Here is a 14,851-nt window from a genome sequence, read left to right on the forward strand (position 1 = left end):
TTTGATTCTGAAGATCTGGCAGCCCTTCTTTAGGAAACAGGCAAACCAAGACAAAATTTTGTATGTAGAGCTGACCAGAGCTAGTACTTCCGAGGTAAGCCGTTCCAATTGTAATACATTTAAAATAAAAAAGAATTGCGTTATACTTTCAATTGTGTTGAAAACGTGGACGTTTAAACAATATAATAGTCACATACCAGGTAAGTAAATATTTCGCAGTTACTATTTTTTTGTTTAATTCAATTATTTAATGAAAATATCGTCTATCGTCCCGTTCTTGTAAATCAAATAATATTTAAGAACATGTTGAAATAGAATTTATTAGAATATTTGAATATATGAACAAAATATTTGTATACATTGCCACACATGCCAATTGGGGCTAATTGTTCCCGTGACTCGTGGCATATTGTTACCGTAACAACTTCCCCACCTCAAATGTACAAATAGTTCTCGTTGCGTTGCATACCCTAAATCACAGCCCAGGGAAGAATGAATTTAGTGTATGTTACGCAAGAACTAGGCTCATACCAAATGTATAAGGTAAGTAAATGCTGTATCGTATATTTGTCCGAACTGTGATTTTAACGAGTCATTTGACGACATCTAATTTTTTTCGTTTATATATATATATATATAAAAGGTTATTTCTATTAGCTTTCAGTAAAGTTGTTCCTAAATCATCATAATAATAGATTATTTTCATTTTACATATATGTATTTCTGTTATTCCGAAGTTAATAAACAAACTTTATCAAAAAAATTATGTTTTAATTGATTAGAGAATGAAATATCTCATTAGAAAGTAACATTTATTTCTTAGTAACAACTTACCCCACGATTGGATAAGAAGTTCCGCTTGAGTTGACCACGAGAAAACGAGTTTCTATATAAAACTTATTGCAATATATTAAATTTGAGTTGACAATCTTAAAGTAGAATAAATTTTACAATAAATTAGTCAAAAACAAAAAAGTAATTTCCCTTATAGAATTTTTGTGTTCTCTCAAAATCGAAACTTCTAACCCCAGTCTCCCCTACAGATAATAAAGAAAGTAATATGAGTTAGTATAATAAATTTTCCTAAACTCTTTTGAATAATGAACGACGAATAAATGTACAAAAGTTATTTCCAATAACGAATAATTTTTCAATAAACAAAATTGTATTCGAATAACATTTCGAATATATCCTTTAATATATTTTTCGACTATATTGTTCGAATTAATTTTTCGAATAAAATTTCATTCGATTAATGTTGTGGATATAGTGTCATCCGAATAACGTTTCGAATAAATCATATGAATGCACTTTTAATTGTTATTCGAATAAAATAGGACCAACTCTAATTATACTGTTGTACTCATATTGACTTATTCAAGTCATTAAAATAAAAAATTAATTCTCATTTCATTTTGATTTCATACAATTGACCTATCAAATTATTTTGCGGTACGATCAACGGTCTATTAATAATAGAAGTGTGCTAATTGAGGACATTTCAATGTTATGGCATTAATTTGTGGTATAAAATAAAGTACGCCTTTTAAAACGCAATAACCATTCAAAAACTGAACTAAATGACTTGAATTTTTTTTATGATTAAGGGACTAGTTTACTAGACGATGACTGAAATGCTTTTTCTTTTAATTTTACTATTACTTGGAATGACAAAAAAAATAAAAATCTTTCGTTTTTTAACTTTTTTATCGGAGCCTATAACGAAAATTTAAAAAATGTCTTTCATACATTTCGGTAATTTATATGCATATTGAAAATTTTATCGAAATCGGTTCACGTTGTTATGAGTTACAACAAATTAAAGATCGAAAAAATCGCAGTTTTATCGCGATTTTGACCAAAAACTTTAAGAAAACTTTAAGCCATCGTTTAGTAGACTAGTCTCTGTATCATTTAAAAAACAAAATTCAAGTCATATAGTTCAGTTTTGAAGAATTTATTGCATTTCGAAAGGGGTACGGCCACTTTTGTGGCCCAATGTATATAGAATCTCGAGGCGAGGAAAACAATAACGTTTTGCTGCTACGTAACGTGGACTCGGAACATGTGAATTAATTATCGAGCTTTGCTGTGGAATTCGAGAGTATGTCAACAAAAATCATGCAGCTTGTTCGGTTTCAATAGGAACTCATAGAAGCTTGCGAATGAAAAACATTTCACGCTATGATGCAAGACATCCCTTATTTCCCTAATTTTCATTCCATTCATCCTTTCAGTAATACAACTGTAACACATTTCGTATAATTTCTGCTTTAATTTCAACACCTTTGCAATTAGAAACTTCTATAATAGTTACAGATTTCAGGCAGATAGAGCGTCCCTAAGTTTCTAATTGCAAATGTGTTGAAATTAAAGTACGAATTACGCGATTGTGTTAGATCAAAAAACAACTTAAACATCTTCCTGGCAGAAATGATTGAATTATGTTACTTAGGATGATTTATTTATTCATGATGAAGTTGATACCGCTTTTGCTAGTCGGCGGATATTTATAGAAAATAAAAATTTGATGCAACCGTTGTAAGAAATAGAAATAGCGTAAACCCTTTTTTCCGTTTTGAATAATTTTAATGATTTATAAGTAATTAAATTAAGTTATTACATTTTTGTGATAGTGTCAGTATTTTGTGTTCTACCTACTCATAAATGCATAAGATCTGCATTTCATTTATTAGAAAAATAAAGAAGTAATTTTTTAGTGTCTATGTTGTATATGTTGTAAATTATTTATTATATATGTTAAATTATTATTATATAATATTGTATATGTTGTAAATTATTATTGTATTTTTCTTTTAAATAAATGTTCGAAATGCTCGAAATGACATGTTGATTTACGAATGACATTGGCACCGACTTGGAAAATTTATTACAAGATCTTATAATTGTTAATCTTCGAAGTACTATTAGCAAAGCTAGATAAAGTGTGTAAAATTTGTTTGTTAGGTATTAACTGTTTGTTTTCATTTTTGAAGTTCTTTCAGCTGTGAGATTGATTTCTTACAATCTACATTTAAGATAAAATATTTGACGATACCCTAATCCGCATAAAATATTTGTCGAGCAAGTTGCGAACTGGTTATTAGCGGCGGTGCATAATTTCAAATCGGTAAGCTCTATTCTATCTATTGTTCCTGCAGTGCATTATCAACTGCGCTGGTCACTCGGCAATGATAATATGTCGTTAACGCTACAGAAAATTGGACCACGAAAATATATTGAACATCAAGTCTATTTTTATATACCCCGTCCGCGTTTGTATGCATCGAACGCACAACTGGCAACATAGTTCGACTGTTTCGAAAATATTTTCATTAACTCTAGAATGAAAGGAACGTCTAACACCGAGGCAGGAGGTCAGCGCGGGGTCATTTTCATCGCGTGCTGAAATTTTCGTAATATGTACTTTGCAGCCAGTTTCGCCACCAAAATGGTATTTATTACACCACTAACGGTTGCTCCGGGTAACAGTGTATACTGACTCGTGAGAATATTTGAATTCTTGCTATAGAACATTTTAATGACAATAATACAAACATTGGGCAAAACCTTTGGACATATTATTTGTACAGTGGATATATAGTCGGTCACGAAAATATTTGGTAACTCTTCAAAATAATAGCTCACTTTAAATTGGACTAATACACTTGAATTCTTTTGAGACCTTAGAAAGACTAGTTTACTAAATAATGTGCTAACATTTCAAAAGTTGCAAATTGGGTGTGATGATAAAAAGAAGTTACGTTTTCACCTGATTTTATCGAAGCCTGCAATGATAATTTAAATAACACGTTTTGTGCATCTCGGTAACCTAGAGGAATGTTAAAATTGTATACTATGGTACACTTTGCAATACAGTTAAAGACAATAATTATGTTTAATCCGTACATTCTACAGGCAGAAGTCACATTGTTTAATATGTGGTATTTGTGAACAATTTGATCTTGCATAAATATAATTGATATGAATATAAGTAATATTATTCGAATGGCATTCATACAATAGAAATATAAAAAATAAATATTTCTTTTTTATTTGTTCATTAGTAGAAATATTAATGTAGAAAGTATGGTAAAATTGCATGTATTCGAAATATGACAATAATATTGTGGGATTATTTTTATTATTTAAAGCATGCGAGTGTAAATTATTTATATTAGCTTAGTTTTCGAGTAAGTGATTATAATTAATAAAGTCCGATAAAAAGAAAGAAGGTGAGTGTAGGATTACTTTCATTAAATTGGTATAATTGAATAATCGAATGATGTGAGAGAAGTAAGAGTCGATTAAAATTGTTATAGTGTGTCAAAATATTACATTACAATTAAAATCTAATAATCTATTAATAATCTGTTGTAGTTTGAATTTCTAATTAAAATCTATTATATTTAATTTTACTGAATATTTTAAACAATTAATGTGTGAAAGTAATGTAGAAATGCATGGCAGAAAGATATACTGTATTTAATAAATATGTAAGCGAAATATTATCATGAGCAGAAATAAATAATGTGTTTAAAGTCTAAAGGAATAGTCTCTCTTGTGAAGCACTTCAGGGAAAAGAAATCGACGTAACAATATGTTGTTTCACACTTTACGGGTTCCTCATTGGTCGCGTTGCCAGCATTTAAAAGACGAATGTGGATAAAAGAGGTACGCGAAAGTGGTTATTCACGTTCCCTGACACTTCTCCTGGTTTCGATAACATGTATCGGGCGCAGTATCGATATCGTCGAGACTTTAGGTGCCAACTAGCTTCCCGAATTACCATTTAAACGGATTCAAATTGTTCCGCAGTCCTCGTTGTTCATAGTCGAACTATCCTTTCAGCGATTATAGACCATCACGGGCTATGTTGTTGCTCTCGAATTTAGGCGATATCTGCGCCATGGACCTTGGATAGTGAAAGTCGATCACTTTTATGGAAATTAAGAGTAAATTCAACACTTTCTTGGCGTATCGAAGAATATTTAAATATTATTTAAATACATAAAAAATTTAATTTGTTGCAGAATGTTAGCCCCGTTTTGCTTTACTAAAATTCTTTAAGTACGAAATTTTTTCAAGTTATAATAGATTTCAATTAGAAATTTAAATTAATTAATTTGAAATGGATAACTTAATCTTGAAATAAAGAAAACAATATTCTTAATACATTTTCTTTTAAATTATAATTTGTATTTCTAATTAAATTTCTATTGAAACCGACGTATTAAGACTATTTAAACCTGTCTTTATCATTTATCTTTGTCAATTGTAATATCTTTAAAATCATCGAAATAAATATTTAATCTAATTGCAACATATCATAAATGTAAAAAAATTTGGCGTTTTAAAATCTGCTTAAGCAAAGGAATATTTGCATTTTTTGGACGAAAATTATATATTACTTTGTACGTTTCTTGTTTAGTAAAAATGAACTTCGAGATGATGTCTGCTTTTTAAGCTTTGAGCAAAATTTTTATATTTATTTTTATATTTTTCGCCTTTCCTCAATTTATTGCACAACTTTTTTTATAATGCGTAACCACTTAATTTTTCAATATCTATTTCTTTTCTTTCGTTTTTTTTTTGATAAACTAATGTTCTGTACCGTTATCTATCTTGTGCTGTGTCACACAATCACAAACTTATTATTACTGTTAGTTTTTCCAAGGAAAAACTATCGCACAGTATTTTTTAGGGATGGGCGATTCTTTGAAAAAGATCTATTCTTGAATCGTTTCTGAATCGCAATGTCAAAGATCGATTCACTAGAAAATTAAACCATAAAGATTCGATCCTCTGAAAATCGATTTAAAAAAAATCAGATCTAAAATACAATACTTTAATTCTTATGGCACTTTAAAAAGCGATTTACAAGATTATTGTACACTTCAGTTATTACTAATTCTTCATTTTTGTCACGTCCTAAATGAATAAATATACATACCAATGTAATTTAAAAGTTTATATGCAGTGTGTCTCATCATAAAATACTCTAATTGGTATTTCGATAGTGATACAGATATGAGACATTTAAATTGAGTTACTTTTTTTATTGAAAAACTTGATTTTTATTTATTGACCAATCATTTAAAGGCAATGAATTTAAGAAGACTAAATGTTGTAAATGGAAATAGTTAATCGCATTATGGCGACTTTCAGTCAAAGATCGATTTATAATTAAAAATATCGATTTGTTTCAAAATTAAATATTTAAGAATTGATTAGAAAATATCGAAAATCGATTTTGTTGGAAATCGATACAGAATTGTGCCCATCTTCAGAACGTACGCTTTCAACACAAATTGATACCGTTGGAAAACGGTTTAAAAATTCGTAAATCTGAAGCGTCTTCATTGAATCAAACCATTATATAACGAAGTCAAAATCGAACTACATTACTCGAATTCGGATCGTCCACGAATAAAGAGATCATTCAACGAATCGAAGATCTATTCATGCTTGAAAAAATCGATTCGTTCCAGAATCGAATATCGTAGAATCGATTCAAAAAATCAAAAATCGTATCAAGAAGATCGATTTTTCGGAAGATCAATTCTGAATCGCACATCTCTAATTTCTTTCATATTTGTCATGCAATACTTTTAATTGCAAATAATATTAGTGCATTAACTTCCAATTGTGTGTTAAGTCACAAATAAAATTTTAGGCTTAAGACAAGTGAACGAAAACTAAAAATAGTATTCACAGGAGAACAAGAAACAGAAATTATGGACATCAACAAATTCCACTGAAAGTTCTGAAAAACGAAAAACATCAAATTCTATATCGCAAAAAGATAAAACCACAAACGTCTGTTGTACATGTAAAAAATATTTTGTTTTAAAAGTTTGAAGAAAATGTTTGCTAGGGACTATGCTAAACTATGCTATTACTTGTAATCAATTGGAAATGAATATAATATTTAAAAAGCGGCTGTTCGACCGCTTTCGATAGAAATAAATACAGTAAATTCTCTCCAATTATCGTTCAGCTTGGAAAGAAAAATGGAAGATTTGGGACGAGAAGGTACGATCATTCGAGCCTTGCGACTCATTTTTATAATTGTTGACAAACGTTAACTATAAAAATGAAGTGCAAGGCTCGAATAATCGTATCTCTTCTTTCCAAATTGTCCATTTTCTTTTTGTATAAACTGAAGGACAATTGGGGGGAATTTACTGTATATACAAAATGTCGAATTTGATTGTTACAACACGACTTGCTGTACGTCCTGAAAAAAAATATGTAAAGGTAGGGGTGACAAGAAATGGTACGATCACGGAAGCGGAGATGTTCGAAATTTTCTTGGTCGCTCCCGTAAATTTCGGAAGCTATTAAGTTTATCGGGATGGGTAAGAAGCTTCTAAGTTTTATAAATGGCGTGCGACCGCTCCGCCGCCGCAGACTTCCGTGCAATCTACGAAAAGCGCTCGTTCTTCAATTCACTTAATTTTACCGGCACACAGGGAACGGGGAGCGAGTGTGCTGCAGCCTTTGCCGGGACGCGATCGATCGATATATCGTAATAGAAAACGATTCATCCGTCTTATCGTCATCCTCGTCTATCTTGGATCGACGGGCACTGTGTCGCTCAGTGGGGTATTGAAATCGTTCTGTAATGAGACCATCTAAATGGCCGGGTTTTTTTGGTGATTAGGAGCTCCTTCTAAAAGAGAAGTTGCATTCATCGAATGTAAACAAAAGCCTTATGTTTTTACCGATATAATCTGATGACTATAATCGCGATGAAGATTTTGCTCGTAATCTACTAAATGCGGACGTTATTCGCCGTCTTTTAAATCGCAACAAAATTTGGTGATTCTGTTATCAAAATTTAGGGATGAAATTAAATGAAGAGGTACAAGAAACAGACATTGCCTCGTTCTATTGAGCAAGTTATTAACGACGAAGAAGTACTAAGAAATCAAAACGTTGTTGATATTAAAGTTCCTTCTGAATTTAGTACAAAAATAATTAAAGGTTTTTTTGATGAACATGAAGAGAGACCCTTAATACTAGATTTACGGTGCACATTATGTTTTATATTAGTTTATAAAAGTAACAATAAGAGATTTATTCTAATTTTTAACAAGTGTTATTGTAACATTAGGTAACATATAAATTGAATAATTAACTCATAAATGTATCTTTACGATATGAATAATCGTAAATTAAAAAATTAGTGATCCGTCATTTTCACGTAAATCTAGCGTTAAAGTATACAAAAATATTTTTCATAGTCCATTTTATACTGTCTTTTCTTAAATGGTAATTATGTCTTTTAATCCTATCCGATGTAACCATACTACAGGGCAGCATCCGTCATATGCATCGAAACGCAACAAACGGAACATCTTTTTAAAGCTAATTTAACTGAACTTGTTTTGAACGAAATATACGGAAAAAAACTATGGCATTATGAAAAAATATTTTCTTTTACTATGAAAATTTAGCTTGAAACGTTTCCTAGAATTTGTAAAAATGAGAAATAAAATTAAATGATTGGAATAGAAAAATGGACTAGAAAAGAGATATATCGAAAATTATTTCCTCGGGTTTTCAAACTACTTTTTACGCTGATGTATTTTATATCCATAATTTTATTAGAATCCACAAGATGTAGGAATATTAGAAAAGCAATCGATGTCATGCAACTTAGCTTTTCAGTTGCAATTTGTTTGGATAAAATTCTTATAATTGATGACGATGTCAAAGCGTGAAGGATGTCTCAATTTGCAACGTTCCCGAGAAATATCATGGCTTTCAATTTCCATCCAGCACAACTCGTAACAACACTTTAGAACAAAGTGGATGATGGATTGTGAATATACAGGCTACAAGCTATAAAATTAGGTTTATAGTTCCGCCATTCTCTTTTACGAAATTTTAGCAATTCAAATGTCGATATAAGATTTCGGGAATCGAAAATCCTTCGTTTAAGTTTTAAATTTTTATTTCAGAATTATGAAATTATTTAGTTCACATTTTGTTTAATTTAGTTGAATACCAATAAATAACATCGTAAATCTTAGGACATTAGATATAAAATCAACGACATCGCAATTAATGAATGGACGTGAAAACAAAGGGACACGAGAATGAATATGCGACTTTGTTTTTACTCTAGTAATACTTTTCCCAAGACTTGTTTACACGTTCTACAGCATTATATACATACTATAATTTGCGTACGAAGTAACGACGTGATACATTTCAGTTTGTACAGCAAATAATCTTGGATACTGTCGGTTAAATCGTGACATCACCGGCGTTCGTATCACGTGACGAGGTAAGGAGCAGTGTGTGGGAGGCATTAGCGACTCATAGCCTTCTCGCATTTACTATTCCTCATCTTGCCACGTGATCGGAACGCCGGTGACGTCACGATTTGCGTCCGAACACTGCAATTTTTCTGCAAGGTATGCAAACTTTTAAAAGCCTATGTGAATTTTAAAAACCAATGGTACGCGTTCTGACAGCTAAGAGAATCGTTCTCACTTAGAACGCTTATTTTCGATTTATTTGATATCACATATTAACAAGTATTTCGTTCATATACCACATTTGATGATACTAATTTTTTGCAATATCTTTGACAGAGTCCAGTAAGTTAAGTCTGGAAGGTGATAATGGTAGTCTGGCTTCCAGTACTCGTATCGTCTTCTGAGAGCTTTCAGTAACTTTTTTGTTGTTCTTACGACTTCCGAGAGGTCTCATTTTGCGGGACGAATTCGTGCTCGATTTATGACTTTGCGTGTGGGGTAATGGTAATTGAGCAAATCTCAAGGCGATGCGGTTCGCGCGATTCAATTCGTCACCCATCGGCAGAAAATATTGGCCCCGGTATCTCTTTAAAATACCATATTCTACGCCTCTTTGTAGAGCTGTTTTCACCTGCAATTAACAATAGTGATTGTCAAAATTATTATCGTAAGTACTACATACTACGTTACGTGTAAAAATAATTTAACCGCATTATAAAAAGGTCATTAAAGTTCTGAAATAAATTCCTTTATTTCAATGAATATTCTATACAGACTTCACATTATACGTACATCATTATTAGACTGTGAAATTTATGCATTTATAATAATAATGAAGGGACCAATCATAAAACACTAAAAACATTTAATAAATTTCAAAGTTGTAAATATATAAACTATGTAAATTTCAAGGATACTGTATCTAGCAATTAATGCAAACAATTTTCATTTTGCATATATATAATAATTATACTGCAGAATTATATGCAAAATGAAAATTGTATAAATCAGTTGAGTCAGTTGAAATTGAAAAGCTTCAGTTTCTCGTGTAGAATGCAAGCAACCGAATCATATTATCTGCTAATCTGAATTAATTCTATCTCTAAAAATATATAGAAGAAACCCTGCATTTAAACACACACAAAACACACACACACAAAGAGTAAATAAAAAGATACATTTTAGTAGTGCGTGAACCCATGAATATGAGGTTCATTTTGTAACTGGCAATCAAATCACACTGGCTGTCGATCACTGGCAATCGTTGAAATGTTTAATATTATTGTAGTATTATAAAAATAATATCTTCAATGTCAACATTGGTTATATTCTATACTAAATTATTATCTTCTGACATAAATTATTTTATAATTAAACAGTAATCGATTAACATTAACTTTTACGAACTTTCTCTACAACATGATTTATAACTCTATAATTAAAAGTTGAAAACTTACATGATTTTAATGAGCTGAAATGAATTTATGCATCACACAGAATTTATAAGATTTTAATAAATCAAAATAAATTTACTCGATCTTATTGAAGAAGTATTTCAAAGTTGAAGAGAGAGAATGCACACCGAAATCGAGTAATTTTTTATAATTAATAAAATGCTATGTCCTAAATAATTGTACAATATTAATTACTCTACAATATTGACAATTGAATTTTTTTTCTTATTAATTCTTCCAATATTAAGTTTTTGCATTTTCAGATACATAATGACATTTTCAGTTGCAAGTATAATCACTAAATGCACAAAATGCATGATGATATGCAAAATTGCATTCTGATGGAGAAGAAACCATTGAAACGACTGCAACGTTGCACACGTTGAATATGCATGTTAGATTTATAATCGCAGTGATACGATGTCAGTTGACGTACCATAATTCTTCTCGCTGTAACGTTTATCCGTTATTTAACATATTTTTCAAATAATTTCTGTTTGACGGAAACAACCGTGGACTTTAAATATAACCAGCGACGCTCGTCTAAGATCGATTTCGAAGCTTTCTCAATGCCCTCATAATTATGGCCAGGACACTTACTTGTCGTTTAACTCGATTCTCGCCAGCATCGGATGCATAATTTATGTAACCTATGATCTTCTTGGTCGTTGATCCTTTGGTTTCACGGAGATCCTGTATAGCGGATACGATCAGCGCAGCAATTTTCATCGGCTTTACGATCCGAGACTTTCTCCTCGATATTTGCTTCGGCACAATCTTCCTTTTCTTAACCATTGCGCCGATCAAATTTTCAGCAAGAAATCGCTCTCCCGGTAAGTAGAACTCGTACTTGGGAATTTACGGTGCCGTTACCAGCGAATACGAAAAAGCTCGGAACATGGGAAATTTAACAGTTATCAGAAAAATTGTTTGCGCGTTCACCTGTTTCCGCCGATAAATTGAAGTTGCCTTCAGCTATGAGTGTCGAAACGAGAAACATTCTGTTACGTTGTAGAACGCAACGAAAACATCTACTGAACCGTGGCTCGTCTCGGTTTAAGGTTCGTTTACATCGCACGTGATCGATAACCGGAGATCCTAACTGTTCCAACAGAAATGAAAAAAAAAAACAGTCATAAAATGAATCATTCGATGGAAATGTTTTTTCTTACAAATAATAATCATGAATTGACTGCGGAGGTTTATACAAATGCATCGTTTAGAAAAATGAACTAAACGAATAAAACTTTATGTTTTTCACAACACATTTCCACTACTCTAAAAAACAGGTAAAGCTTTATTAGTTTAGTTCATTTTTCTAAATTAAGTATTTGTATAAACGTCTGCAATCAATTCATGATTATTGCTTACAAGAAAAAACATTTTCATCGAATAAATTATTTTATGACATTAACACAGCGTAAACATTATTCGACACTGAAGAGATTACTGACTGGAAACGCGGAATGTTCGACAGCACTGTAAATCGAATGATATGTTCGCGAAAATATGAAATATGTGTTTTGAATTCGTCTCGGCGACTTCGCGCAATGAAAACAAACTGTTTTCAAAATTTATGTTACCGATGTCTATTGCTCACTCCAAACCCTGTAACTTTTCTTCGAAGCTTTTTCTCGTCAGACGGCTGCAAGTAGGTGAAAAATCGTGCATCGCGTTGAAGGAAAAACCCCGTAATATTTCAAGTTGAATTAAATATTTTTTCTTTGGACGACTTGAACTTTTCATGCATCATAGTAGCATGTTTTCGGGAGGTTAGAAGAGAAAATATCGCGAGCATAGTAAGCCGATAAAAGTAAATATTTCTTTTGGAAATATGTTCAGAGCTGAAGTGTATATGCAAAGTATACCGCGCGTGTTGCGATGTAAAGCGTATGTGCGAAGTAAAATGATCTATCGATAGAAAAGTGAGAACGTGAAAAACGATGCCAAGAGAGAACGTCACTTATGAGATATGGGATTCAGTTCTGTGCTGGAAAAAAAGGATAGTAGTTAATTTAGTATACATTACTATTCCGCATTTATTATTAATATACACATTTGAACTTGGTTATGTGGGTTATCTACGTTACAAAAATTTCTAGAAATCTGTTTAGTGATACATGGTGCGAAGATAACTCCATCCATTTATTCTACTGTTTAGTGTCGAAATTTATTTTGTTTTTGGAATTATTTACCTTTGTTTTCAATTTATTATTACTGTTCATGTACGTTTCGATTATTATTGAATTGTACAATACGGAAAGAGGAAGGTATAGCGGGCGGTAAAATAATAATTGAAATAATTATTATTATTGAAAGTAGAAGATCTCTCATTGAACATTTAAAACGACGAATGAGTTAAAACTGGTTTTACAAAATGCGTGGAACGAAGTTACAATAACAGTGTGTGCGATAATAATTAATAATTTTCGAAATGGGCTTCGAGGTTATATTGAAGCGGAAAGAACAAATTTTGAATATGTAAGGTAAATTTTTTTGTTGAGTTTTGTGATTAATATGTGTTTTATACTGTTAAAATATATGGAATATTTAATTCAAGTGTCCTTATTTCGAGAGCAGCTAAATATTCAAATGTAGGGATCTCCGCAGCTTGTAGATAGATTTATATTGTAGCGCGGTTTTGTTAGAATTAATTCATGCATCCTAGAAAATAAGGACTATAATTTAAGAGATAGTTTCCATCGAGAAATACTTTTCTTTATCTGGAAAGGGAACTTGGTTCAATTAGGTTCACCGTAGCCAGACTCCGGTACCATATTTATTAACTCAATTACACAAACATTCTGGTGGTAATGGGAGGCTAGATTTAATCGTAATTAACAGCGACCGACCATCAGCGGCAATTAGTGATGGTAACAAAAGTTGCAGATACGTGACCACCAATGAATCACTTGCAGCCAATAGGTAGAACGCCGATTTCGACAATTAATCGAAATTCGAAACGGTTATTCTAACTATGTTCGGTAGATAGAATAATCCAAACGGTTATTAGAGAATTTATTGAATTCTAATGTACCTATAATAGCAATAGATAGAAAGCCCTACTCAATGCATTCTTTATTGCATACTTCCAGAAGAAACCTTAATGTTTAATGAAATTACTACTCTTTTCGATGAATATTATCCAATAATATTTTCTATACATCATTCGAGAAAAATACATTCTCAACTTAACACTAACCCTAACACTGTCAAATGATCTGTTCCTCACTTTACAATTATAAAAATTATAAGAACACTTATTGGAGCAATTACTGCAATAAAGAATGTATGGATGAAAATAAACTGGATCTTGTCAGTTTTATTATTGGATTGGCAACTAAGTAATTGCCGATTTCAGTTATAGATGTCTCTCACTTCCATTTTTATGATATCCGTAAATATTATATTATAAAATTATTATTACTATTATTATGTTATTTTTTATTATCCGTGAATGTTAGCAACTGGACAAAGTGAATGCAGCGGTCAAGGAAAAGCGACCAGAATTGGTCAACCGTAAAGGTGTCATTTTCCACCAGGACAATGCTAGGCCGCACACGTCTTTGTCCACTCGGCAAAAATTGATGGATATTGGTTGGGAATTGATGTTACACCCACCATATAGCTCTGATCTCGCGCCATCGGATTACCACTTATTTCGATCCCTGGACAACTCCCTTCGTGGTAAAACTTTTAATGATGATAACGCTGTAAAATCTCACTTAACTCAGTTTTTGGCAAAAAAAATCAGACTTTCTACGAGCGTGGAATTTTCAAGTTGTCAGAGAGATGGCAAAAGGTCATCGAACAAAATGGAAAATACATTACAGATTAAACTTCATTCCAAGTAAACAAAAATTTTTTATTTCATTGAACAAATCGGCAATTACTTAGTTGCCAACCCAATAGTATACTGCAGATCTTTGTGCAAAATAAATATTTTCTGCAACAATTGCTAAATATATAGAAGCCAAGTACAATCTGATTTTTCCTTGATAATTTTAATAATATGAAATTAGTACACCAACGTACTTACTTATTTTGAACGCGTTCCCTACTTTAAACTTTGCTCACCCATTTTGGACATGAACGCATAAAATCTGTAGGTTATTTACGAGGCAA

The 14,851-nt window shown here is 31.6% G+C and overlaps 2 protein-coding genes across 3 annotated transcripts in view; both read right to left on the minus strand.

Annotated features, from left to right (window-relative positions):
- Nucleotides 1-14,851, minus strand: part of LOC117220831 (potassium channel subfamily K member 6) — a 1,018,768-nt gene that overhangs the window by 753,884 nt on the left and 250,033 nt on the right. The window lies entirely within an intron of this gene.
- On the minus strand, nt 8,945-11,764 carry LOC117229402 (uncharacterized). The gene is made up of 2 exons (XM_033485831.2): nt 11,327-11,764; nt 8,945-9,903 (listed from the first exon to the last, which is right to left on the minus strand). Exons 1-2 carry the CDS (start codon nt 11,519-11,521, stop codon nt 9,583-9,585), a joined length of 516 nt encoding a protein of 171 aa, XP_033341722.2. The 5' UTR covers nt 11,522-11,764; the 3' UTR covers nt 8,945-9,582.

This window comes from Megalopta genalis, chromosome 1, assembly GCF_051020955.1.
Source record: "Megalopta genalis isolate 19385.01 chromosome 1, iyMegGena1_principal, whole genome shotgun sequence".
NCBI classification, from domain to species: domain Eukaryota; kingdom Metazoa; phylum Arthropoda; class Insecta; order Hymenoptera; family Halictidae; genus Megalopta; species Megalopta genalis.

What these genes read in the sequence shown, in the direction of transcription:
- LOC117229402 (XM_033485831.2), bottom strand. Translation starts at nt 11,521, where the DNA reads ATGGTTAAGAAAAGGAAGATTGTGCCGAAGCAAATATCGAGGAGAAAG. An exon ending in AGAATCGAGTTAAACGACAA is followed by an intron (nt 9,904 to 11,326) that starts GTAAGTGTCCTG and finishes TGTTAATTGCAG; the next exon opens with GTGAAAACAGCTCTACAAAG.